The sequence below is a fragment of the Notamacropus eugenii genome, chromosome 7, assembly GCF_028372415.1.
Source record: "Notamacropus eugenii isolate mMacEug1 chromosome 7, mMacEug1.pri_v2, whole genome shotgun sequence".
Taxonomy (NCBI): Eukaryota; Metazoa; Chordata; class Mammalia; order Diprotodontia; family Macropodidae; genus Notamacropus; species Notamacropus eugenii.
Window position 1 is genome coordinate 153640861 of NC_092878.1, and position 26893 is coordinate 153667753.

The following is a 26893-nucleotide window of genomic DNA, read 5'->3' on the forward strand; positions in this document are numbered from 1 at the left end:
TCCCTAAGAGAGGAAATTGTGAATACATTTCCTGTGGATATCTCTGAAGTCGGATTAGTTTGTATTATAAGGGTCCCATAATTTCAGCCAGTGTTAGTTTACTCTAGATTTCTAAGGTATTATTTCTAAATTCTATAATGCCAGCATGGTTTTTAAGGATACCACCTTATTGTATATTGTGTTGAGATACTTTGAAATAAGAAGAGATTCCAAAAATGTCCCCTGCTTGTGAAAATGCTGAAAACAACGTGGGGTATTTTGTAACCCAAAATACCACTGTGGCCCTTTTCACTTCAGATTTTTGTTGAGTCTTTTTTGCAGTGTAGGTGTCTTATTTGTGTAATTTATTTTAGTTACAGCTGCAATTTGGGATGTATTTCCAAGAACAACCATTTGGACTTCTAGTTAGCCAATCATAATTTTTCATGCCTAAGAACTTTTATAATCTGAGTTCCCTTAAAAAAAAAAACCGTACTGCTTCTGGGTTACATAATCTAGTATTCTTCTAGTATGTATAATCAGTCATTGTGTGATACAGAAATTAACTATGCCAGAAATTGAGCTTGTTAAATTTCTATACAATAAGTAAATCATGAGGGGCAGTGTAAGGTATAAAAGGGCCATCCTCAGAACCACAATGTCCTGGACTCAGGGGTCTCACACCTGTGCCATATACATAGGCTGTATAACTCTCCTCCCTGAAGGTGCCTTGCCTTCATTGGTTGAGAGTTCCAAGTACCATTGAAATCACAGGTTGGCCACAACTTGTCAGGGTGAATCAGGCCTAGGGTGCTGGTACTTAGTTTCCTCATGTTCTGTACAGGGTTTGATCGTGAGTGACATGCAGATTTGAACTGTATTTTAGATAGCGACATTGAGGTGTAAAAATTTCACACATTTAATTCACATTTCATAATAAATTACACAAAAGAAAACTTCACTTCATAGTCATAAGAAAGACTTGAGCTTACCTTGTCCTTGCCACTTAACAGTCTCTGCCTTCTTCTTTCCTTATCTCTGATTACTCAGCTATAAAACAGGAATAAAATTTGAAAACTTCATATAATTATTGGCAATTGGTTATGTCTGTTTTAACATTATGTGTATTACCATGCATAATTTATGGCTTTAAAATGAGTCCTATTTTAGGAGAAAAGAACACATCATTTTGTTCAATAACTTTTTTGCAGATTCTCCTGCTCAGTCTGTATCCTCTGGAGTAAGAGCACCATCTCCTGCCCCATCAGCAGTATCTTTGGGGGCAGAGAAGGCCAGCAGTGTCTGTCAGGACAGAAAAGTTCCCGTACCCATTGGGACAGAACGCTCTGCCCGTATTAGACAAACTGGAACTTCCACTCCATCCGTTATTGGGAGTAACTTGGCCACCCCAGTAGGCCATAGTGGCATCTGGTCCTTTGAAGGGATAGGTGGCAATCAAGGTAGGAGATTTTATCTGTCCTGGCTTTGGGAAATGAAATGTCTCTGTATGAGTATGACCATAGAGTATTTTACCTTTCCTAAGGTCTGTTTTTTTAAAATCATATACTTCTTTTCTGACTTTATTATTTATTTGACACTACTTGAGGATTTGTTCTAAGCATTGTAAATGACAGGGTATTATAAATAGCTATGTCCAAAGAGAGCATGTTCTGCTAAGGAATTCCAGATGTTCATTTGATCAGATCCTGAAGGCACAGGAATAGTTTCATTATGTATTAATCTGTGAGCCCTCTTCATTTTCTTATTTCTACAGCCGATCGCCGTGTGTTTAATGCATAACTACTTGCCCGTGGCTACCTAGACCATGCACATATAGTAAACCTAGGTCCTGCTCTTACCATGATAAGTCAAAATGTAATATAGTAAAAGGGCTTCCATAGAAAGTAAGCCTTACCTGCTTCATGCTGAGATAAGGTTCTTGAGTCTGTGCTACTGGATTTCCACGTCTGGAGTCTTCTACAGAACAGGAAAGTTTTGGCGGTGGTCTTAGCTGTGGACTGAGTCCCTTCTTCTGCAGCTTCTCCATATAGCTCAGGTGTTTGTCACCAGAATGGAGTTATGACTGCTTGGGCTATGGCAAACCATGAAACAAAGTGTGTCACACAGTTTTGTTTTTTAAATCAGACATTTGATCTTTTCATTGAGATTCCTTTTATATTGTTATAAGTATATTTGTTTTTTGGATTTCTGTTTTTTTCCTCAGACAAAGTAGACTGGTGTCACAGTGGAATGGGAAACCATATGATTCATAGGCCGATGTCTGATCCAGGAGTGTTTTCACAGCATCAAGCAATGGAGCGAGATAGTACAGGGATTGTAACTCCTTCTGGTACATTCCATCAGCATGTTCCTGCAGGATACATGGACTTTCCTAAAGTTGGGGTAATTGTCATTTAAGAGGGAGTAGCCACTAATTTTTAGATGTTAAATTTGATCTCTGTGGTGCATATTGGACAATTTCTTTTCATATTAATAGCGTTTAAAAAATGTGGTTCTTTTGAGCAACATGACATTGTCATATTATGAAGTAATATATAAACTTCAGGTTTATCATGACAGTTGGTAATGGTCACATTGATGTGACAAAGTATATGACTATAAAATTCATATTACCCATTTTACTTACCACATTGAACAAGAACAAATTGACATTACAATTTGAAAATAACTTTTGTTTGTCTGTGGGCACGAACATGTCTAAATTTGCTTTCCCTTTCCCCCCCCAAGGGTATGCCCTTTTCTGTCTATGGGAATGCAATGATCCCTCCAGTAGCGCCTATCCCAGACAGTGCGGGAGGACCCATATTTAATGGTCCTCATGCTGCTGACCCCTCTTGGAACTCCCTGATAAAGATGGTTTCAAACTCTACAGAAAATAATGGCCCTCAAACGGTAAGGTGGATGAGATCAAATAGGAAACACAATTAATTAATCCTGTGAATATATTTTATTACGCCTTCATGTGTGCAAGTAAGACTTGACAGTAAGATAGGGAAGGAGGAAAGTGCTTAGTACATTAAAAGCAATGTACCCCCATTGAATAAAAATAAATAGAAGTGTGTAGTTCACCAGTAGGGGAAGGCCACTAGCAGTTGGAGGGGATAAAGAAAGGCTTTGTGAATAGGGTGGTGCATAAGCTGCATTTTGAAGCAAGATAGGGATTTTCTGACATGAATGTGAGGAGAAGGAACATTTCAGGCTTGGGGATGGCCAGTGCATAAGCATGGAGCTAGAAGCTAGAGGTCTATGGATGAGGCCACTTTGGCAGCATCAACGAGTAAGATAGCAGCCCAAATCCAAGGAGCCTAAGATCCATGGATCAGTGTCAGGTTGTAAAGGGCCACACAGAGGAGTTTGTTTTCTTAAAGGCAATAGGGAACTGCTGGACATTAACTAGAGAAGTGACATAGTTGAAAATGACTTGACAGTAGGATGGTGGGTGGCTGGTAGCGGGGATGGCCTTAAGGCAGGGGATCAGCTAGGGTGGCAATATGAAGAGGGTCTGAACTTAGGTGGAAGGAGAGTGAGGGGTCTGGGAGAACGCCAAGATCTTGAATCCTGGAAGATGTAGAAGGATGGAGATGCCTTTGGCAGGAGGATGTTTTGGAGCGGAAGGTTTGAGATGTGTCAGATTTACCCGTTCATTCCCAGATTGATGAATGGTGAATTGCGGGGTGGGGGCAAGGTTGATTTGTTGTTTCCTAAGCTGCTCAGAATACTTGATCTTTGAGCATTTTCTAATTCAGTGTTACATACTTTAATTCCTCAGGTGTGGACTGGAACTTGGGCACCTCATCTGAACAGCGTACATATGAACCAGCTTGGCTGATTGGGATCAACTTGTTAGCCTGCAGATTCCTTTTCATTCAGAGGAAATCACAAGTGGCCGAAATAATTTTTATGTTCCCAAATCATTCTACTGATGTGCTTGACTGAAGTGTGTAGGCTTTTGCAGAAGATCTTACTAACTGACCTTTTTTCTGTGAACATTTGTGACCGCCCGTTCCCTGCCGCCCTCCATCTCACCTTAGTTAGCATTCTTTCTCCTTCTCTTTTTTTCTTTCCTTCTCTCCCTTCACCCCAGTCCTGTCCCTGCCCCCGGACATAACTTTCTGTTGAAGCTGTTCCTTGGCTGGTTGGTTTTAGTACTGTAAACTGCTTCTGAGCAAACACGGAAATTTAGCAAAATTATGTAAACTTGATCCTGAAGTTTTAGAATGGCAAATAAATGTACAATTGTTTACATAACAGAAATGGCTAAGCAGAAAGTAAATTTCAATATGTCAGTATAGAGGCTCTACTTTATGTAGACTTAAATTAATGTGAGATATGTACCTTCATATTCAGAAATCTGGATGTTTCCTTCATACATTAAACTATTAATAAGCATAACATTTCTACTTGTGTAATTTAAGTACAGCATAGGAGAACGGGCATTATCAGTTCGTGTTTCCCCAAAGGAGCTTTCAAAAATGCTAAACTTGTTTTGTTTTGGGAATGGGAGAGGTTGTAGCAAGGCACAGACTAGAGAACAATTCATTACTTTTACCTTGCAAAAGTTTCTGTGTTTCTTAATCTTTTGGCACTTTGAGAATCCATAGGCACAATCTCCTCCATGCTCCTAGGCCCTCCAGTCCTAGTAAGATCCCTTGGCGTGATGTTAGTCGGATCATTCCTGCAATGATTTCCATCCTTGTAGTTGCTGCCACCAAGTGGCTTACCTCAGAGATCACATTTAGCTCCTTTTAATTCTAAAAGGTTTTACTTTCCTGAGTGGAAAAAAGACACTACTGGCTACCAAGGCAGTTTATCTTACTTGGTAGATCATAATAGAAAGTTTTGTATTAAGAAGTAGTTGAATGAACTGCTTATTCTAGGTAACTTTCAGTCTCATCTGTCCTAAGTTTATCCTAAAATTTCGATTTTACAACTTAGTGGATAGTGTTGAACACTATATTCAAGATGCTTGGTTCTGGTCACCAGTGCACTCTCTGACACTAGGACCTGCCAGCTCATGCTGACAATAAAGGGCTTGTGAACTTGAGGTTTAGCCAGCTTCTGTTGCACACAGATCCTCCAATTTATATATGCTGTTTAAATTCCATCCATTTGACACAGCAAGCTGTAGACTTGTACCTAACATTGTCAGTCTTTATTGCTGAGAAGTAACATGGCAAACTGAGTAGGAACAAAGTTAAATAACGTGTATCTGAATTTGTCCATTTTCAGTAACATTAATTACACTCTGAAGAACCAAATGATTTACCAAATCTGACATATCATCCTAATTTAAATGAATTAATGTAGTTCCTTGCTGTTAATAAAGTGATTTATCTACTGTGGTAGCCAGAGCAAGAAGGGAGTGGTGGGGAGAAAGATGATTTTACAAATGGGAGCATTCATTCCTTTAGTTATTATAATGTGTCCAGTAGTTTATGAATAATAATCTTTCTCTTTTTACTGCATTTCGGTTATTGCCTTAAAGCACATATTTTTTTCCAGCTGTCTTGTGATTATAACATCAAAAGTTTAAGGAACAAATGAATCAAAATGCCCTGCAGCTATTAACTTAAATATTAGCACTTTATGTGAGTGGGGAACGAATGCCAATTTTGAAGTGTTTTTTGTGTCCTTTGCCACTATCTTAACAATTTTATGCTTAATGGCCTTTCTTGTACTATAACTAGGATTATTTTCTATCTTTAAATAATCCTAAGCTATAGATGCAACCCAATATTTATTTATTACAAAAATTGTACTTTGGGGTCCAACAAAACTGAGTTACTGAGAATGTGTGATTTCTTACCAAAAAAAAAAAATCTGTATTTTTTTTTTTTAACTTTAAGTCAGAACTTCTTACAAGGGGGATATAAGTTGGAATGCCCCATGTTTAGTTTGTCAATTAGGCTTGTTAAATATTATACCATGATTTTTAGTCTGTACTAGGAACATTTTTCAGGTACATTTTTTATATTTTAAATGTAATGCCTTTTATTTGACAAATAAAAGAAGGAACATAACCTTTTGAGACCATGTAGGTCTTTTCTTTTTTGTTCCCACTTTTTAAGGAGAGCTTCAAGAATTGGTATGTGTATATTCAGACTATTACGTGATTTATTTCTCACATAATCATTTAAGGAGTGACTTAACTCATGAGTTGTCCTTGAGTTAATTCACAACTTAAACTACGTAGTCAATATCGCAGTAATACGTAATCTGTTTATACCAACCACTTAGCAAATTCTATTTATTTATCTTTTCAAACACATAGCTTCTAATTTTTTTTCTATCAGCTATCCAAGAAACTGGATTTTGGTGCTTAATCTAAATAAGCATTTTTCCTTGTTTTGCATTATTAAAGTTTATGATGAGCTGAATTTTGGGGGGGGTTCCTAAATTACTATAATAATCTATTTCATGGACATTTTTTTCCTTAGAAAAATTCATTAATTAAATTCAGTTTTGTTCTACACAAAAATTGTTTTCTGTCCTAGTTTTGCCATGAAATTAACTCTTACATGGAAATGCAAAATTTCATCAGTTTGTTCGCAGGGTTAAGTATCATGGCTACTTTTAGGAAAAAAGAAAAGGAAAAATAAGTTTATTAAGCCAAAAGCCAGTTGAGCTTATTGTTTTTACAGGATTAAATTATTAATGGACATTGGATTCAAATGCCAAGGGTCTCAGAAAGATTTTATCTTGAATGAGATAAGGAAACCACATTATAACATAAAATTCTTTGTTATTTCAAATCTAAAACTTTTATTACTTCTACGAGCCTATGATTTTTTTCTTCAAAAACTGGCGTAGCTTTTTTGTTAAAGCTTTAATTTGAAAAGTCTGGACACAGCATAGGCATGTTCTGTTGCACATCTCCTCCAAAAACAGATATGGAGAGATCACCAGGGTTTATAGAATTTTAGCAGTAAAAAAAAAAAAAAAACAAACTTGGGCAAAGATCTAGTCCAAACCTACCAGTGTGTATCTGAAAAAACTGAACCCCACTTGAAGTATGCGCACTGATGGCCTGAGATTTCATGGGCAAGTTTTCCAACTATGCCAAGTGCTTTCTGTTCCATACGTTTCATCCGTCATCGATTCAGTAATATTTTTTTAAAAAAAGAAAGTAGGTGTTATCGTGCAAATAGAAGTCTTTACTACTAAGCACTTTGGAGATGCCAGGGACTGCTGAGCAGCTGAGATAATAAAATAATCCATGCTGTTCAGAAGCCTATAAATCCTATAGCTGGACTGAAAAGGGTTTTGTTCCTGTTGAAAGTGTACCTAGAGGCAGATGTGATGATAGTATTCACTTCAAGAAAACATTCAGGGCATGGTTGAACCTATGAAATACCTGACTTAAAATGAAATTTTACTCCATTTCCATTTGTTTCTAACACCTTTTGGCATCAGCAGCCTAATTTAGGAGCTTCATAACTACTATATTTTTGTATACGGAAATGAATAGAAATCAATTTGTCAGAGGGATTTAGTTTTTAAGAAATAGTTAAACTTGCTCTTAAAATTGTTATTTGGCTACTGGGTGAATTTAGTATTGGGATTATTTTGGGCACCCACTTGGATCATCTATCAAAGGAGATTCTCAAGTCTCAGCATATCCCTAAAGGACACAGTACAAAATAAAAAGGCCCATGTAGCCATGTTTTTTTAATTTAAATAAGAGAGATGAGCACCTGTAGTTAAATAAATCCATCTTCACTCCAAGAAGCAATGGGAAAAATTTCCCACGGAAATCTGTGTAGAGATTTAACCTGAACCACGTTGAACCACCGTACGTCAGAGCTAATGACGCGCGTGCCCTGGACGTAACAAACGCCTGCCCACTTACTGGGTTAAACTGAGTAAAATGCACCTGCTCATCTAGGAGCAATGACGGAAACTGAGCAGGGATGGCTGCTGGATTCAGCAACACAAATCTGACCCATTGGCCCAACTGGACCGATGACTAAGTGGTGAGTGACCCCCCATGCCCACCGCTGCTGGGCACCGCGGGGAAGAAGCGCAAAGCAGACACCTTCAGGTTGCCCCTCTGAGGAAGCAGGGGGCATAGGCACCGCCGTAGGCAAAGGACAAGTACAGAATTAACCAAGTATCTCAAACGGGAAATGCTGATACTAAGGAAAGTCAGGTCTATTTACTGGGACTTGAAACCAGGGGGCAGAGGAGACGAGAGATAAAACTCTAGGGATCAGGCAGAAGACGACTCCTTCCCACGTCCTCGTGAATCTCCCGCGGGAGGTCAGTGTTGGAGGGGGTCGCGTGCCCGGGGCACCGGCGCAGCAGCTTCTGCGTCCATCTCTGGCTCCCCTTCCGCTCCTATTTCATGGATGGCACCTTTCACCCAGTCTGGTCATAAGCTGCAGCCCACTTAGGCCCACTGCAGCCTAGTTCGGGTTCTTTGAGTGACGGCATTGGCGACGCCAGCCAAGCACGTGCAGCTTCCCCACGCACCCTTCCTTGCCTTCTCCCTTGCCTTGTTTTGGGCCCACCTGATGGGCCGCCCGCTGCTGTTGCCCAAGACAGGTACTGTACTCTGGGCAGCAGGATTCTTCACCCACGGACTGCTTCACGGCTGTCGGCATTCTCCTTGTTGGCACTGGGAACGTGGGTTACACTTACCGGAGGCGGTGACACACGCCATCGATAAAAGACTGGCTCATTTTTTTTACCAGCCCTGTGATTTCCAACGTGTAGGAAATTCGACTGAGAAACTCCCTCTGCCCGCACAGCTGGGCACGACTGTCCACACTTCAAGGGCCTCAGCCTGGGGTACAGGAAAGTGACGTGACTGGCATCCTGTAACCAGCGCGTGGCAGCGGCCACACTCCCACCCGGGTCCTCGAGGCCAGGAGGCCCGCTCCCTCTCGGCTGTCAGCTACAAACGTTCGAAGACTCAGCATGTGGATGAACGCCCAAAAGGGACAAGGGCGAACCACGGAGGAGCTGGAGCGCTCCTTCCTCTCGTTCCTGTACGTCACACTCGTGCCCGACGTCATCTCACGGTGCAACAGCTCGGCCCGGACGGTCTCTCCGCCGCCGGCTGCAGCCACACGCAGGCATCTGCCCCTGTAAGCCCGCTCCGTCGGTGGCCCCCGTCGGAACCACCACAATAGCCCAGTATAGGTTCGGCACTCCCAGGCACCTCCATTCTGCCATACTGACTCATTTGTACGGTGATTCTGGATCTTCAATCACGGTGTGATCATGGCAGGTGTTAATCCAACAGATAACAGTCCTGAAGACAGCGTCTCCTTACTCTCATTGCACGCCAAGGACTTGATAACTCGCCTCTGGCAAGATAAATTCCAACATGGAGCATGCATATTTTTCAGTAACACTGTAACTGAAGTTAATTTGGAAATGTAATATTGCGCTCAACATAATAGAATGGTTTTTTTTACTAGAAAATAGGTGGCAACGACTGCTGTTTGGGGCTGTGGTTTTAAATCCAAACGTAGCCCTTCCAAGGGTTCTTACCATGACCAGAAAAATAGATTCTTTGCTTTACGTCCAGAACCACTTTCTGCGTCGCCCTTCAGGCCCCCCGCCCTTAACACAGCATTCCCGCAGCGAGCCCGTGGGGCCCCCAGCCTGACGTCATTCTCCGGGGGGCGGCCGCGCACCTGCGCCAGCCAAGGGTTACACGAGCCCCTTCCCAGACGTAGGCCTGCAGACACGCTGGTGAGGCGCCTGCTGCGTACGTGACAGGGGCGGTGCCAAGCGCCAGGGGCACAAGGAGAGGCAGAAGGCGCAGGCCTGCCCCCGCTCGGCAGGCACGGCTTCCAGGGAGCCCCGACATGCGGGCGCTGTCCGACACGGAAGCGGGTGTCGCCTCCGAGCGCCCTCCCCTCCCCTCCCCGCCGGACGCGGCTCCCGCGAAAAAGGGCGAAGACGCCGGGAGCCCGCGGCCAGCGCTTCCTCCCAGAGGAAATGCCCGATGCCCGGGGGCATTCCCAGGGGCATCCCCGCTGGAACGAGGAGGCCCCGGACCACGCTCACAGCGTCCCCACCCCCAGCCACAGCAACCCAACTGGGCTCCCCTTCAGCCCACGTGCCAGCCCCCAAATCCGACTCTTCCGGGTCTGGGCCGAGCCCGCCCCCTTCCCCTATGCCGCGCCTGCGCGACGGCGCTGCCTGACGCCGCACGTAAGCGGAGGGCGGAACTTCCGCCTCGCCGCGGCCTAGGATTCGTCGCTCGCTCTCTGCGCTGGAGCAGGGAGGACGCCCTCGGCCCCCAAGAGCCAACATGCTGTGCGGTGCACGGCAGCCGCTGCGGAGCCGACTTCTGCCCACCCTCCTGAGGAGCAAGGGGTGGCCGCCAGGGCGAGGCGAGGGCTCGCTGGGCACCCCCAACGTCCTCCTGCCCGTGGCCGCCTGCTCCTATGGCGTGCCCGCGGGGCCGGCCGGCATCGGGGGCTGGTACGAGACCCTGGCTTCGTCAGCCCCAGCGCACTGGGCGGAGGCGTTGCTCTTGGGGACGCAGGACGCCACCGGGCTGCCATGGTGGGCCAACATTATCGTCACCACCACGGCCTTGAGGAGCGCCGTCACCCTGCCGCTCGCTGCTTACCAGAACTACGTTCTGGCTAAGGTGAGCACGCATGCGCGGAGACGGGAGGGCGGGAGAGGGCTACGAGAGAACCCGACCACTCCGCCCCGCCACGAGCCCCTGTAGTGCGCATGCTTAGCCACGCCCCCGAAAAGCCCTCCCTCGTGAGCATCCTGGGCCACGCCCCCTGCGGCATGTGCCTTAGTGTGCCGGCTCGAGCCCCGCCCCTGCCGGAGCTGATTGCAGGAGCTATCCAGAGTTCGGCTGCACATACAGGCGTGCGTACACATGCACGTGTGTAGATACGGGCATGCACACACGTGTGCTCAAGGGCGCATTGCACCTTGCTCTCTGACAGCCCCCTCCGGTTTGCAGAAGCCCTGCAGCCCCCCCCCTTCCTTTGTTGTCCGCTCGACCTTCGGGACGGGCTTCCCGTGGGAATTCTCTAACAGCGATTCGGGCCCCGGGTCTGTCTCCTCCAGCCACTTATCAATGGGAATATAGCCCCCATTCTCATAAATTATAATCAGCTTCTTATTGTTTGGAAATGAGGTCATCAGAAACGCTTGCTGCAAAGATTCTTCCCCCGCTCGTTTCCAGTCCAATGTTAGTTACATGGGATTTCTTTGTTCGAGACCTTTTCAGCCGTATGTCATCAGAATTGTCCATTGTATCTCTCCTGATCCTCTCTCCATCATCTGGTCCCGAACCCTTCCGCTCTTCCTTTGTCTTCATTGTAATATTTTCCACTTTGCTTCACTTTGTTTTGTGCTATGACCACGTAGGCAGCCACGTTTCATTTTTGAATTTATCTTGGTAGATGGCACACGGGGCTGGTCCAGCTCTGCTTTCTGCCAGGCTGCTCTCTGCTTTTCTCACAGCTGGAGTCAGGTAGTGAGTCCTCTTCACTGCAGTAACAAGGGTCTTTGAGATGATTGAACCCAACGCTGCAGGATTCATTTCTTTCTGTATGTTATGTACCTGATTTGTTCAGCGGATTCACCTCTCTGTTTTTAGCCAGTATCAGTTCGTTCTGATGGTTATTCCTTTGTAGTATCACGTGAGATCTGGTACTAGTACTTTTCAAAGGAAGAAAGTCTGGCCGTCAACAACTACATAAGAAGATGCCCCGAATCACAAGTAATCAGAGGATTGTAGCTTACAACAGCTCTGAGATTCCACCTCGTGCATTTTAGATGGGCAAAGATGACAAAAATGGAAAACAGCAATTGTTAGAGTAGAACAAGCCAACCCGATGCGTTGGTGGTGGAGCTGTGTATTTGTCTAACCAGCCTGGACACTGTATCCAAAAAGCAGCTACACTGTATCTGCCCTTTGAGCCAGCAGCCACCTCTCCTAGGCATAGACCGTCAAGAGATCAGAGAGGATGGAAAGGGACCCAGGCATACAAAGAGATGGCAGTACTTTCTGTTGGAATCAGGTTCTGGAAGCCGAGTGGTTGCACACCAGCTGGAAAATGGTGGCTCTGTGTGTGTGATAAAAAACTTCCTATGGCAAGAAATTCTGAAGGGGGGTGGTTTCAGGAATCCTGAGAAGAATTATGTGAACTGAGCCGAATCAAGAGAGTAACTTAGACAGCTCCTACAGTAATGTAAAAGAAAATAATTTTGAAAGAATTTACAGCTCTTTATCAAAGCATTAACCAATTATGACTCCAGAAGAGTGATGATAAACCTTTTTCAAATGGTTAAAATTGCAAACCTTAAAGCTTTATTTTCATGTTTTCCCATGTCCTGGCAAAGAGATAATGGACTCGAAGTATGTAGCAAGACATATTTTCACACATGGTCAGCATGTGAATTTGTTTTGTTTGGCAATACTTGTTTGTTACAGGGCCTTGAGGGCTTTTATTTGTTTCAGAGTTGGGGGTGACGAATGTTCCCCAGCATTCATTTTATTTCGATGAATATAGGTGGGTGATGATAGGAATGCCCCTCCCCGATCCCCCATGAAGAACATCAACTAAACATGAAAAAATTACAAAGATTGCAGAATGGAGTCTGGAAGAGGACACAGACAATAAGCAGGGCAACTTTGATGCTTTCAAATGGCAGTTAATATAGATTTTAAAAACATGGTGAAAGTTCATGGGTTCATATACAGTTCTTGTCTGTTCATGTTTATTGAGAACTCTGCAAGTTTTTAGTAGAAATGTCTGTGTTTATGTCTGGTTGTTCTATGAGGTGATTATTTTTTATCATCTCCGTAGATTCACCTTTCTGGTCCTGGGGCCTAAGATTATGTATTTTACAGTGTTTTACTTTTTTTGAAAATAACAATATAGTGAGAAAGAAGCAGAAGTGACTATACGTAAAAATTTTAAATGTGTATAACAAATTCTACTTTGTTTTTAGCTAGGTGGAAAATTTGCAACCAGAAATAAAAACAATTGCCAAGAATCTGAATTATGACGTTGCACTTCAAGCAAAACAGTTGGGATGGTCAAAAAGACTAACTAGGTAAGATAATTTCACATAGGAGACACTTATTAAATATTAATTTGATATAATTTAATAGCTAAATGCAGACTATAAAAGATAAATTTTGAACACAGTGTACGAATGATGTTGGCAATTATTGTTAGACTTTCCACATTTTTGCCAGGAAAATGTTCAGCCTTTCACATATTTTAATGTGATTTTGAAGAATGGCTTCCTTAGTGTACTTTTTCATTTATAAATAATCCATAATTTAATATGATTTAAATCAGGTGCAATGAAGTAAGAATTTTAACAGCAACATTATTCACATCGGTTATAACAGGTTACAAATAAACTTTGATGTTAGTTAAATGAATTATTAAAGATTTAAAAATGAAATTTCTTATTTAACATTTTCTTGGATGGCCTCTTATGAAGCTTATGGTGATAGAAGATTAGAAAACTATATAGCATCAACTTAATTTATGCTCTGGATATGAGACGCTAACCTGCAGTGTTGTTTATTACAGAAGTTTTTTAAAAAACTGAATTTTAAATGACTTTTTGATGGGGAGGGGGGCTTTTTCTTCCTCTCCTCTCTCCTTCATTCAGGCTCGTTTACCTGAACAACATGAGGAGGATTGTTTCAGAGCTGTATATTCGGGATAATTGTCACCCATTCAAAGCCACTCTGGTGGTTTGGATTCAGATACCAATGTGGATCTTTATGTCTGTTGCCCTTCGGAACTTCAGTCTAGGGATAACAGATTCAGAAGGTGATTATTTAAAAAACATGATTTCCTTCAAAATACTTTATCCTCTTTGATTTTTACCAAAAATTCATTTTCTTGTTTTAATTTTATAATGAAAAGTAATAACGTTTATTTTATGATTTATAAATATTAATTCTCATTTCCCTTTGGTAACAATTTATGAAACATGCATGTGCCTAAAGCAGGGCTTTTTTTTTGTTTTTTCTGTGGCTAGAGGGGAGCAGTGGTATAAAGATATCTAGATGAAGCCAAAAAGAAATTCTGTCCTATGATTCAGAGAATGATGATGTGGATCTCAGGGGCCACAGTGACTGGGGAGGGTTTATCTAATAGAGGGATATGATCATGATTCCCTCCTCGAGAATATCCCCCGGCTGAACTGGCATACACAAAGATCTGCTGTCTTCCTGAAGTATGTTATCTAAGTTGTGACAGCTTGTGAGATTTATCAAGTTATTGTTTTCTTGTTCCCTTGGTTGTTCACAGACACTTGGGGGGACTGGGACACCTCTTTTTTTTGAATTCATCAAATTGTACCCATTCCCTCTCTTTTTCTCAACTTGGAAAGTCCCTAATCTTTCCTCCAATTAGAAATCAGATTACCTAATTTTGTATCCTGATTAATTGTTTTCTTTTAGTTAATTAGTCTTATTTGATTGCTTGTTTTTAGCATACGAAAATCTGTCTCCCCCTACATTTGGGGTCCAATTCTAGAGTTAAGGCAGGCTCCTGATCCTTATTTGTTTTGGCAGCAGCTTTGTATTGCTTAATAAATCAATATGCTTGGAAGCTTGATTCTTTGTTTCGTTAGTCCTTCATCTCATCTCACCTGCCACACGATATTACCTGAAGGCACCTAGAAATTGGTATTAGGCATCTAGGTCACATGGTGCATCAGCTCTGGGCTTGGAGTCAGGAGGATCTGAGTTTAAATCTAGCTTCCGACATTGCTAGCTGTGTGACTCTGAGGAAGTCTCTTCATTTCTGCCTGCCTCAGTTTCCTCCATTCTAAAATGAGAATAGTAATAGTAGTTAACAAGGTTGCTGTTGGAGTACAATATTTGTAAAGCACTCTGCCTGGCACATCGTTTGGCTAGATTGCAGTCTACCTGAAAAATATCTGCAGGTTTTAGGGGACTCCAAGCTCAGGAAGAGGCAGCAGTGATAAGGTAACCAAAGAGGGAATGATTTTCTAGGCTTCATTGAAAGAAAAATTGTGTCCAGAACCAGGGACACCATAGCCCAATCGTGATCTGATCAGGGCAGAATAGATTTGGAGTTATGCTTCATTCTGTGTCACATTTCCTGAAGAGATTTGACAAGTTGGGGTGCAGTCAGAGGGGATGTATGAATGGAGATGGCCATATGAGTGTGATACTGAACTTTAAAAATGACTCCAGATATTTGAAGGACTGTCATTGGAAAGAGAAACTAGTCTTATTGTGTGTGGACTTAAGCCCCAATGAGTAGCAGTGACTGGAGGCTACAGAAAAGAAGGAAGAGGCCTCTAAGAATCAGGGCCTTCCCCAAATGGAATGGACTGTTTCAAGGGGCAATGGGCTTCCTGCATACCACATGACCTCCTCGTGGATGGTGCAGAGGACATTCCTGCTTACATTGTGGTTTGTCTTTTGTTCTGGAAGAGGACCATGATGTCAGGGAGGTGAGGCTGTGACATGCAAGTGAATAGGATTGAAGTGAGGCAGGGCTGTGCAGAGTCACCCACCTCACTTTCTCCTCTGGAACCATTTGGGTCCAGTGTCCAGATAAATAGATCAGGGTGACTGGAGATGGCCCGGATGCAGCGGGAGACCTTGGTCTTTATAAGCTAAGAACTTTCCTCCATCTCAGTTTGACTGAAGCAACATCCATTCAGTGATTAAGGATAGGTAAGAAATGAAGCAAAGAATGGTCTCTTTTACCTAGTCAAGAAAAAAAAAAATCTGGCAGGGGAAGACCCTTAGGGTTTCTGACCAAAACAGAAACAATTGCTATTTACATTTACTCTGAGCCAAGGAATGTAAAATTTGATCCCTGAAACCTCCCAAGATAATATTGGGCTTTACATATTATGGGTTTTAAGGCTAGATTTCATTTTTAAGGACCATGCCTTAAACCCAAATCACTCTCTCTCATTGATTGGCCAGTAGTAGATCCCCATTTGGTCATTGTTTGGACCCAGTTTAGTTAAGTTTTAGACTAAGTAGTCCTCTGAACTCTCTTCCACTTTGTGATTCTTTTGTAGGTTGAGTCACTATAGAATTGATTTATCAGTTCTGTAATTCTGATTCCTAAATGGAATTTTTTTTTTATTAAAATGATACCAGGTCATAAAAATTTTCACTTTCTGTCTTTAAACACACAAGGAGGAAAAAAATAGTGTAAGATAAGATTCCTCACAACCTGGGGGGAAAAATAGACAAAAGAAATGTAAAAGAAGAAGAAAAAACTTGTGGGCTAATAATAATCTTAGTCCAAAAAAAACCCTCTAAGAGTATGTATATGTCTTTCAGTTTTTAGTGATCACTGCTTCAAATAAATCCTTAATGTAATCTCTATATACCTGTTTTAAGTATTGTAAGACTTGTTAAATATTGTAGAAAGAATGAATGTCAGATGAAGATAAATCTGTAAGCCTTGTTTAAAGGAATCATGTGGTCATTAGTTTCCTCAGTTCATGTTTTTTCTATTTCTAATTTCCATAAGAATTATAATCTATCAGTTTGTAAAAATATGACATGTCTTTTTCAGGAGCCATTTCTATTCAGGAACAGTTATCCACAGGTGGAGTCCTGTGGTTTCCGGACCTCACTGTGCTTGATTCCACATGGATTCTACCAATCTCACTTGGAGTCCTCAATTTGTTAATAGTGGAGGTAACCTGTTTAGGTTGAGGGATTTATTTTTGTTAAATGTACGTTGAAGACAAGTTGAACAGTAGAAAAGTGGTCCTGAAGAGATTTGACAAGTTGACAAAGTTCATTTTAAAGTTCAGTTGACAAGAACTTTTGTGTTACATGTGTGCTTGTGTATGCGATTGTTAGACCGGCTTCTTTAAAGTCTTGGTTTGTAGATAACATAGTCATTTAAAGTTAGGATGGCAGAAAATTATTCATGTACATGAAGAGTGTGAGTAGGTCACTAATCAGTTAAAGGAATGTTTGTAACATGTATAATAATGCTGATAGTTTACGCAGCGCTTTGAATGCCACATCTGAAGTATACGCAGGCATTGGATATACAGAGACCGTATGGAATAAGCTTGGCCATCAGGTCCTTCCCTGCATGCCCCAGATAGATAAATGCCGAGTAATGAGGAGAAGCGTTCCTTGGTTAGGAGGGGAGGGCCTGCATTCCAGGTGGAAGAGGAGGCAAAGAAAAGAGAGCAAATATCAAATTGAGAGAGGCCTAGTCAGCCAGTTTGGTTTTAAAATAGATTGTGTGAAAGGGAAGTGATATCCTAGAGAAAACAGCAGGAGACTGAAAAGGGGAAATGATGCCCTCCTAAGAAGATGCTGTTAATGCAGCAGGATGTGGGGGATGGATGTAGGGCAAGACTGAGAGTAACTTGGGGTCATAGATTGAAACTTAGAGTGAGGAAGAAGACATAGGTGCAGATCTTACCTATGTGACTCAGAGCTAAAATTTCTGTAAAATGAAGGAGTTGGATGTGGAAAGCACTCAGGTCTGTGGGCATCTAAGGTGGGTACGAGTGGCATTATGAAATATTGGCTCTAGAGTCCCAGGGTTTAGGTTTAAATCTTTCCTCTGATGCTTATTACCTGTATAACCTTGGGCAAGTCACTGAATCTTCTTTGGCTTTAGTTTCCACACCTGAAAAATGAGGGAGTTGGACAAGGAGGCCTCTAAGATCCCTCCTAGGTCTAGGTCTGTCATCCCATGTGTCCTGTGTGCTGTTGGAAACCAGAGGTCAGCACTCAAGAGAGTTTAAGACTGGACCTGTGAATGGGACTTTTTTGCATAAAGGTAGTATTTGAAGCCATTGGAGTCTGTTGAAATTTCAGAGGCAGAGAGTATGAAGAAAGACCTAGAGAAACACCCACATCAAAGAGTTAGGAAAGGAAAAAGTAGCTGAGAGAGAGAAAGGAGCCCCATTGCACAAGGGTTGTAAGAATCCCAGGAAGAGAAATATTCACATTGGGATGAGTGGGTGGCCAGTAGCGTCAGTCCCAGAGAAGTAAAAGTGGCTGTTGGGTTTAGGGATTCTTTTATGGATAACCTTGGAGAAAGTGGTTTTAGTAGAATAAGGGAGGTAGAAACTATATTTCAGGGATTGAGGAGGGGAGTGGAGTATAGTAAGGAAGCTGAGACATCCAAAGGGTCAGGGAACACTTTTATTTTAAGATTAGAAAGATCTTAAAAAAAAAAAGATGGGAAAGATCTGAATATGTTTGTAGACATTCAGACTGTTCATATACAGCACTGATATAAAATGTGTGTGTATGTATGTATCTATGTATGTATAAAAGAAAGCCCACATTTTAAAATGTGCTCTCTCAAGTATGTGTTGGCATTGTGTTATAGAACAGTTTTGAGGAAAATATTTATATGTCCATATCTATTTCTTCATATATAGATCTGTTTTAGGGCAGGAGAAAGGAAAATGAAACACTGCATGCAATTTTTTTTCCAATTACATAAATATGAATAAAAAATTTTCAGCTGTTATCTTCAGATAATGAAAACTGGCTCCTCTAGTGGCTGTGGAGACCCTTTTCAGTCTTTAAAGATCATTGACCTCTTTTACGTGGCCAATTCCATTACTGCAGCCCTAACAAACATGGATTAAACAAATCAATTGTCTTGTTTCTTGCACACACGTAATAGCTGTTAGGGCATAACAGTCAGACTGCAAAGTGTTTACCCACATAAACACAAAATATGTATTTGTACCTTTAGGGAACAGTTAACAAACACAATCCGTTATAACACATGAATGAAAAGCAACTCCAGAATAAAAATAAAGATCGGAAAAAATAATGAGTATTATTCCCTTTTGATCAGGCTTGGGGAAAGAGTTAAGCCTGTATTCATTGTTTCAGCTAAATGAAATGATAGTGGATATCTTAAATGTTTATGCAGCTCCCCACACTAGATTGAAATGGATAGATTACCCTCCCTGAAGGGTTCCTTTCAGACTGGAAGGAAGATCGTTACAAATTGTTAGCATTCACACAGATTAAATCACCCAGTGGCCTCCCATGCCTGATTCCTCTCTCACCTCACCACCCCTAATCACAAATCAAGAACTGTATGCTGTTCCACCCAGGCACATCCTCATCACCCTTCCCTCTTTTCTACGGAGATTGATGCAGCCCCATGCAGGACTGGGCTTTTACTGAGCACCTGCCACTATTTAAGAGCATGGGTGAAAACACAGATGGCTGGGTAAAAGAATGAGCAGGAGAAAGGATTGGGGGTCACTGAAGCAAATAGATGCTAATTTATTTTTTGATTACATTAAACATATTTGTGACCAACTCCCTACTCTTTCCTCAATGATCCTGCAGCAGTGATAGAGGCACTTGAGTTCTTTTCAGATGGCATAGTTTCTTCCTTATTAGTAGCAAGTCAGAGTCCTCTGTTTAGAGATTACAGATGGCTGTTTTAAAAGTTGTTTTTTTTTAATAGAGGGATAGTTAATTGAACATGTTTTCTGTAATGACAGATTTCTCAAAGTTCAAGTTTTAAAAATTTGTTGACCTTTCTTATAAGGTGCAAAATTCAGTTTTTAGTCAAAATGTATCTGATTTGATTTGCATTTTATGTCTCTGTATGTGTTTTCTTCCCCTTCAGATTTTTGCATCACAAAAGTTTGAAAAGTCCCGTTTTCAAAAGTATGTCACACATCTTATTCGTGGTGTGTCTGTGCTGATGATTCCCATTGCTGCAACTGTCCCCTCAGTAAGTAATCTAGAGCGGTAAGAGCACTGTATGTTTTTGTGCAATAGTGTTTATTAAATCCCAAGAGACCCGCTCAAGTCAAATCTGACTTTCTTTTCACTTCGTCCTCAGTCTGTTTGCATGGCTTTATGCGTCCTTTCTTAGGGACCTCGACTTCTCCCTCTTTGTATTCATCCGCAGCCATTGATGTGGCACCTCACGCGGAGTAGTTTCTTAATATGTTGGAGTGCCCATCATAATTACTTACACTCAATTTGATGAGTTCATTAAACTTCCAAATCTATTGGAGTCTAAACCATAGAATTTGGGGATTATGATTTCCTCTGTATATCGTGGGTCCTAGTCAGAAAACTGTCTGCTGACCCAGGCCATCATCTTTTCTGAACCCAGTGTCCCCTGCGAGTGCCCAGGCAGCACTGTTGTCTGGGGGTGGGACTGGAACCCACCTCTGACACAGGGCAGCTCTCTAAGCACTACACAGCACCGCCTTTCAATGATAAGACCATAATGCAATTCAGTGTTTCACCATATAGTGCAGTAAGTAGTGTTCTAATATTTGAAGTTGCTTCCTGAGTTTTGATCTTGTTTCTCCAACTGGATTGTAAGCTCTTTGAGGACAAGAACTGGATACTTCTGTATGCCTCCCAGTTCCTAGGAGAATGCTGAGCCAATACTAGGAATCCAGTGAGTGCTTTTTGATTATTTAATTAGTTTGTACATTTGGTCAAATGTAAGTCAGATAATGTCGATGGCTAACATACTTAAAGAATGTTTTGTGGTCATTTTTAATAATTCTATGCAACAAAAAACACTTGGGTTCCACATGTCATTGTGTTGTGGTGATTCTTAATACAAGATTAGAGAGCAGATGGAATGAATGAGTGAAAAGCCATTATTAAGCCTTTATTCTGTAATAGGAGGCACTAGGAGTATAAAAAGGAAAAAAAACCAGAGTCCCTCCTCCCAGGGAGCTCTAATAAAACCTGGAGAAGAGACACAGAAAAGAGTAAAAGATGCGTGTGAAGGCTTAGCCACAGGGTGACTGGTGCAGGATGACAGCGTGTGACTGCTCTGCGTAGCTTCCTGAATGGATGGGGTGGTATGGGCAGGAAAGGGGCCATCCTGGTGGCTTGTCCTGGCTCCCTGCAGAGAATACCATAGAAGGGACAAGTCTGGTGACAGATGGAATATGCATACACCCAGCTGGGCAGTCATCCAACCCAGTGGACACAGGCAGTTTTTGTGGGGTGGATGCCAAACTCAACATCAGCTCTGCAGCTGTCAAAGAAAGACCTTGTAGTTGGCAGAGCAATCCTCCAGAAAGGAGCAGCATTGCCTGTCCTCCCTCTCTGGGGCTTCCTTGGCGCTGATGCTTGTGTCTCTTTTTCTCTTTCTAGTCAATAGCCCTGTACTGGTTATGCTCCAGCTTCTTAGGTCTCTCACAGAACCTGCTGCTGCGCTCCCCAGGATTTCGCCAGTTCTGCCGCATACCACGGACGAGATCACAGTCAGACACTCCGTACAAGGATCTCTTCGCTGTCTTTTATGCCAAATTCTTTTTAAGAAAATAATCTCTTTCTCAGAGACTTTAAATCTGATTAGTTACATCACTTAAAAATGAAAGGTTAAGATCTTGGTGACAGTTATTCATGTGACACCGTCTCATGGGATGTACAAAACCATTAGCTAGGGTTTAACATGCTGCCGCACTATATGACACTTGTGTGAAGATCTAGCCAAGTGAGCTTTAGTGGTTGGATGGTGGAAAGAAAGTTTGTTTTACATCTGAAAAATGTGCAGGCGGCACGTGCTGGGATTTCAGGAAGCAGTTAAAATTGCAAAAGGGAGGTATCAATAAATCCCATACATCTGTCTCTTGAAATAGTAACGGGTAACATTGCATGTTAGGTTGAATGAAAGAAATGTAAAAATGGTAAGAAAACCTCCTGGAGTCGCACCTCTGGAGTGCTCCCCAAAATGATTGAGTTGGTATTGTCTTCATGCTTCAGTCAGTCTGGGCATCTGCTAAGATGCCAAGGAGGGGAGCAAGTTTTATTGGGAGTTCCATGCCTTGAGGAAAGTTTGAACAGCTCGGATGTTTTCAAGAAGAGGAAAGAACTGAGAAAATGCTAGCAAGCAAGAGAATTATCACCCTCCAGTTCAGACCACCATTTTGTGAATGAGCAAGTAGGCCCAGAGGTGAAATGGTTTACCTTGTCTTAGGCTTGAGGGTAGTATTCATATCAGTCTACCATATGCTTTGCATCCCATGACGATCATAGGTTGGGGCTACGGAGAAATACAGTAATGACCTTTTTGTGTTTATACCTAGAAGTAGCATTAAAGAGTGCTCCACTGTAGTGGTGTCTGACTCAAATAGGTGTCCCTGAGGCTGCATGTTGACTTAGAAAATCACAGATTTACATTATGTTGTATTGTATTTTTAACATTTCACAGTTGTAACCTGGTTCCTCTGAGCTTGACACCTCTGCCCTAGTGAGTTCTAAGAAAGAGGTTTGGGGCAGGGGATGGGGTTGGGGAAGGAGGAGGGATCTAGGAAAGTCTAGAATGGTAAAATTTGCCTCAAAAGAAATTCTTAGATCTAAATTAATTTGAAACAAGGTGAGAGGTCAATGTTTTGTCACAGTCTACACTAATCTTCCTGTTTCTAATCCAGTCCTTCCTCAGTTTTTTCATTACACTTCCCAGTTTATCTTTCCAGTCTACCATTTGGCATTACTTCCATTTAAAAAGAAAAAAAGTATCTCTGCATTGCCTACAGATTAAATGAACCCATAATCCCACATTCCAAGGCCTTCTACAGTTGACTTCAGTATCTCTTTCTAGCCTTTTCTCCCACTGTTCTTCACTGTAGATGTTGCAAACACCTTTTGATTCCCTGTTGCAGTCTGACATTCTGCCTACTGTCCCTTTGTTTTTACTTGTTACCCCTCCCATCATTGCAGTGGTTTTGATCTGGCTTTTCAGTGCCTGACATGGTTGTCCCTTCTTCCCTGAAGATTTGCCCCATTTTCTTACTCCCTTTGCTTGCTATAAAAGTGATTACCTCAAGTATTTCTTAGCACTTTGCCTGGGCCCTTCTCAGTGGTTTGTAAGCTCCGTGGAAGAAAGGTCAAGAAAACCTGAGTTCAGATATGGCCTCAGATACTAATTGGGTGACCCTGGGCAAGTCACTCAACCCTGTTTGCCTCAGGTTCCTTATTTTTAAAATGAGCTGTAGAAGGAAATGGCAGACCACTCCATTGTCTCGTTGTCTTTGCCAAGAAAACCCCAGATGGCATTATGAAGAGTAAGACACGACTAAAACAGCTGAACAACAACAAAATATTTTTTAAAAATACTAAGGAAATAAAATGGAAGAAAATGAATTTAAATTTAAATGTTAATTTTTATGTAACTTCTAAGTGTGTGTGGATTAAATAATTCAGTAAAGTGAGAGTGGCGGAATGGTTGAGAAAGTATAACCCCACAATCCTTTTTTTGTTTACAAGAAACTCATCTAAAAAGCAGGCACATAGAATCAGTATTAAAGGCAAGAACAGAATTGCTCTACATCAGATGAATGTAAGAACACAAGAATTAGTCATGCAATAAAAATGCATCAATAGAGATGATAAGGAAATCACACCTAAAAGAACCCTAGACAGCCACGATCAATATTAGATCTATATGCAAAAACTGGGAGAAAAAGGGACATGGTAATTAATACAGCAGTAGTAGGAGATTGTAACGGTCCTCTTCTAGAGCTTGACAAATCTAGAAGCAGCAAATAAAAGGGAAAAACAGCACACTTGAAAACTTTGGGGCTCAAAGATATGTTTCTTCTTGATAGAAACACTTAGGAATATGCACATTTCCTAGTACCATATGGCACATTTACAGTATTATATACTAAGATAAAATTATACATGTAAAAATTAGAAATTCTGAACACGTCCTGTATAGATCCAAACAACACATGGGTTTAAACACGACCAAAGGACGCAAATGTTAAGTGGAGAACTAACAAGGAAATCCTGAATGCTTCCAGACGCTGCTCTGCTCCGTGCTCTTGGGCGCTGCTTTTCCTAATGCCACGTTGAAGCCCATTGCTAGATACTGCTTCAGTGGGGTTTGTCCTTTGTTGCCCTGATACATGCTTCCAGGCCTTTTAGGGTTAGATATAAATCCTTGACCATGATACCACTGTAGTTTTAACTAGTTCTTTTAGAAAAAGCGTAACCCTTACTCTAGAGCTAGTGGAAGGCACTTTCATTTTGTACTGCTTGAGCATGAGCAGGGAACCCAGGTTCTAAGCTTTTTAGAACAAACAGCATAGTAATACTAGCGAGCTGTTGCCCCTAGGCTTAGCTTTTTCTCTTTCCCTGCAAGTCCTTCCTTGCATGTGGGAGGCAGGGTGGTTAGATGCCTTTTGTTCAAAATCCGACATTAACCAATATGTTACTTGTTAGACCAAGTCATGTTTCAGACACCTTTAACCCACAAAAGTCCTGGAGTTCAGGGGTCCCCTAGTTTTTGCTTTGAATTTTTCACACTTGTCCATGAAAATGAGTGGGCAGAGTAGGAGGTACAGAAGTGTTCCACACCTAGGAAGTAAGATCATCGTTTCTGCTAATGACTTGGTGGGTGCCTGGTGTTTCCCTGTGCAAACGTTGCCACCTACAGTATGAAAGAGGCAGAATCAGAAAGGGATTGCCACATACCTCTCTGTCTCTGTTTCTCTCCATCCCCCCTCCTCTTCCTGTTCGCCACCTTCCTCTCCCTCCCCCCTAGTAGACAACAACGGGGATGGAGAGAAGGGAATAAGTAGTAAGCACCTACTATGTGCCATGGCACTGTGCTAAGTGCTTTACTAATATTTGATAGATGATAATATAGGCCGTGTGTAAGAGTATATATGTGTGTGTGTGTGTGTGCATATACATATACAGATATCTACTATATTCAGGTGTTATTGGACTTTAATATATGTGAATATATATACATTATATATGTATGGACACATGCGCGACTATATTAATATAGACATACATAGGTATGTGTGTGTATATATGTACACATGCCTATATATTATATTTACAGTTAGAATTTCTTGAGTGTTAAGCACTACGTGTTGGGGATATAAATGTAAGAAAACAAGATGACCCCCTATTCTCAGGGAGCTTGTGTTCTAATAGGGGAAAACAACACATTCAGGGAAGCTGGAGATCAGAGAGAGGGGGAAGAAAGGTACCCATGTGAGGGCCAAGCAGCAGGTGGAGAGGTAGAGCAATCTGGAGAGCACCCTGAGCCAGGAGTGAAGTGGGCAGCGTGTCTGGGTCTCCTCAGGAAATGGGAATCCAAGCAAGGACTCACCAGTCACCTCAGGGCAGAGTCATCTGAAGGGTACAAGGAAGCTTTTCCATGGAAGACGACTTCTTACGAAGACCAACTTTGATCTGGAAGTAGCTCTGGGTTCTGAAAGGACATGCCTGCTTTTTGACAGGCTCTCTCTTAGTTGCTTCATGCTTTGTCATGGCTGCAGGATTCATCAGTAAGTGTCCAGCTTACTGATAATGACTCTTTCTACACTTACCTGGGCTGATCTTCAGCAGCAGGCACAGTCTTATAGATCCATGCTGTTCTTGCCCAAGATGCAGAAACAGCTGAGGGGTGGGAATGCTGAGTGGGCGCTCTAAGGGTTCTGATATATTTTGTGAACTTCTTACTGAGATTTCGCAGTATTTCTGTCTTCTTGTTTTATGGATTCTGTTTCAGTTACTCTTTTTGTTGGATAATATTTTTCAAAAGTATTTCATGTTGCAGAAGTTTGCAAAAAACAACTGCTCTACCATCTTGACAGTTATGGAAACTACTCTTGGCATTTCCATCTGGCAGTCAAACCTGCCTAGGTTCACTTTTTATTAGCCATGGAACCTAGTCACCTGAGGCCTAATGATATAATATTAGTCATTATAAGTTGTATGTTAATAATTTTAAGTTGTAAAAGTAAGGCACATGTTGTGCTTTGAATTTTCCAAAGCACGTTGTACATATTATCTCATTTAAGTCTCAGCACCCTTATGAAGCAGATGTTATTCCGAGATTTCACAGATGAGGTGATTTCAGAGAGGTTGTCACTTGCCCATGGCCACTAATGTAACAGTAAGCACCCCAACATACACAGCAGGGCCCGCTATTACAATTTCTCAGATCTGCATTCATAAAAGAGAAGGCAGTTTTTGAGGAGTTAACAGTCACTTTAACCAAGCATATGTATCACATCATTCACCTAATTCAGGGGAGTCAGCACCCTGAACTTCAAAGAAAATAGAGAAATTAAAAGTCAACAGACATGGCTTCCTGTGCCTGAATTCAACAGAGAGTTGGACCTCAACTGTTTGACTGTGGTTACCAGAGAGGGAAGCACCGACACCTGGGTTTTCAAAGCCAGGGGGCTTCTTAAAATGGCTTCCCTGAGTCCTCGTATGGCCAAACACTTCTGGTCAGTAAGCCCCAAAATAAAACTGCACCTCAGAGTCTTTATACACTTTTTAGAGCCAGAGGGCATCACATCCCTTGAGAACCAGCGCCTCATTAACAAAAGGCATAGACCTTACAAATCTTCCCAGGCCCCACAGTGCATGGGAAAGATCTTCCTTAATCACATTCAAATAGAAATATTATACTAAAACAAAAACAGCACAAGGTCCTATTTTACTTGCCATTACAACACTAAGTGTAAGAGATTTGTGCCCAAATCCCTCTGATTCTAGGCCCAGTGCCTCCTCTATTAGCAATACAAAAAGAACATGGTCTTAAAAGAGAATAGAAGATAGATCTCAAGAAATAGGAATAAAGCACTCAGCAGTCCTGTTGCTCATTTCCCCAACCTTCTAGAATCCCAGGGAATGCAGACTGCGAGTTCTCTCGGCTCTACTTCATGGGCCATTTTATCAGACAAGCTTATAAGCTAGTAGAACAGGTTTGCTAATTATCTGTACATTCCTTGGATTTACTGCAGTAACCTAGGGAAAAGTAAATGGGTGTTAGGAACTCAAAAAGTGATCAGATCTGTGAGTCCCTTGGGGGATGGAGGTACAAATTCCCTCATCTTCTCCTGCCCCCAACTTAACTTATAATCGTGGAGAAGCCAAGTAGCCTCTGAGCTTTCCTTTTCAGCC

General features: G+C 41.9%; 2 protein-coding genes across 12 annotated transcripts in view; both read left to right on the forward strand.

Moving 5' to 3' along the window:
* The window catches only part of ANKRD17 (ankyrin repeat domain 17), a 141365-nt gene extending 136973 nt beyond the window's left edge, over window positions 1-4392 (forward strand). For all 7 annotated transcript variants that reach the window (XM_072624352.1, XM_072624350.1, XM_072624351.1 and 4 more), the window contains 4 exons: window positions 1191-1439; window positions 2204-2382; window positions 2728-2892; window positions 3770-4392. In XM_072624352.1, coding sequence (XP_072480453.1) covers window positions 1191-1439; window positions 2204-2382; window positions 2728-2892; window positions 3770-3829 — 653 coding nt within the window. In that variant the 3' untranslated portion in view covers window positions 3830-4392. The remainder of the gene's footprint in view (window positions 1-1190; window positions 1440-2203; window positions 2383-2727; window positions 2893-3769) is intronic.
* A 3479-nt stretch (window positions 4393-7871) lies between these two features.
* On the forward strand, window positions 7872-22086 carry COX18 (cytochrome c oxidase assembly factor COX18). Of its 5 annotated transcripts, XM_072624359.1 has the most exons (7): window positions 10173-10612; window positions 12950-13050; window positions 13624-13787; window positions 16536-16660; window positions 19602-19709; window positions 20316-20393; window positions 21107-22086. In XM_072624359.1, exons 1-6 carry the CDS (start codon window positions 10268-10270, stop codon window positions 20373-20375), a joined length of 903 nt encoding a protein of 300 aa, XP_072480460.1. In that variant the 5' UTR covers window positions 10173-10267; the 3' UTR covers window positions 20376-20393; window positions 21107-22086. The 5 variants fall into 5 exon arrangements, with proteins under 5 accessions (XP_072480462.1, XP_072480460.1, XP_072480458.1 ...); XM_072624361.1 differs by lacking the exons at window positions 10173-10612; window positions 20316-20393 and adding an exon at window positions 7872-7973 and having other exon boundaries at window positions 12946-13050; window positions 21107-21338; XM_072624357.1 differs by lacking the exon at window positions 20316-20393.
* Window positions 22087-26893: the final 4807 nt, after the last annotated feature.

Bases quoted from the DNA above. Each gene is read 5' to 3' on its own strand.
- COX18 (XM_072624357.1), top strand. From the start codon at position 10,268: ATGCTGTGCGGTGCACGGCAGCCGCTGCGGAGCCGACTTCTGCCCACC. The intron at 10,613-12,949 runs GTGAGCACGCAT...GTTTTTAGCTAG, and splicing joins AGAACTACGTTCTGGCTAAG to GTGGAAAATTTGCAACCAGA. The intron at 16,661-19,601 runs GTAACCTGTTTA...CTTCCCCTTCAG, and splicing joins TCAATTTGTTAATAGTGGAG to ATTTTTGCATCACAAAAGTT.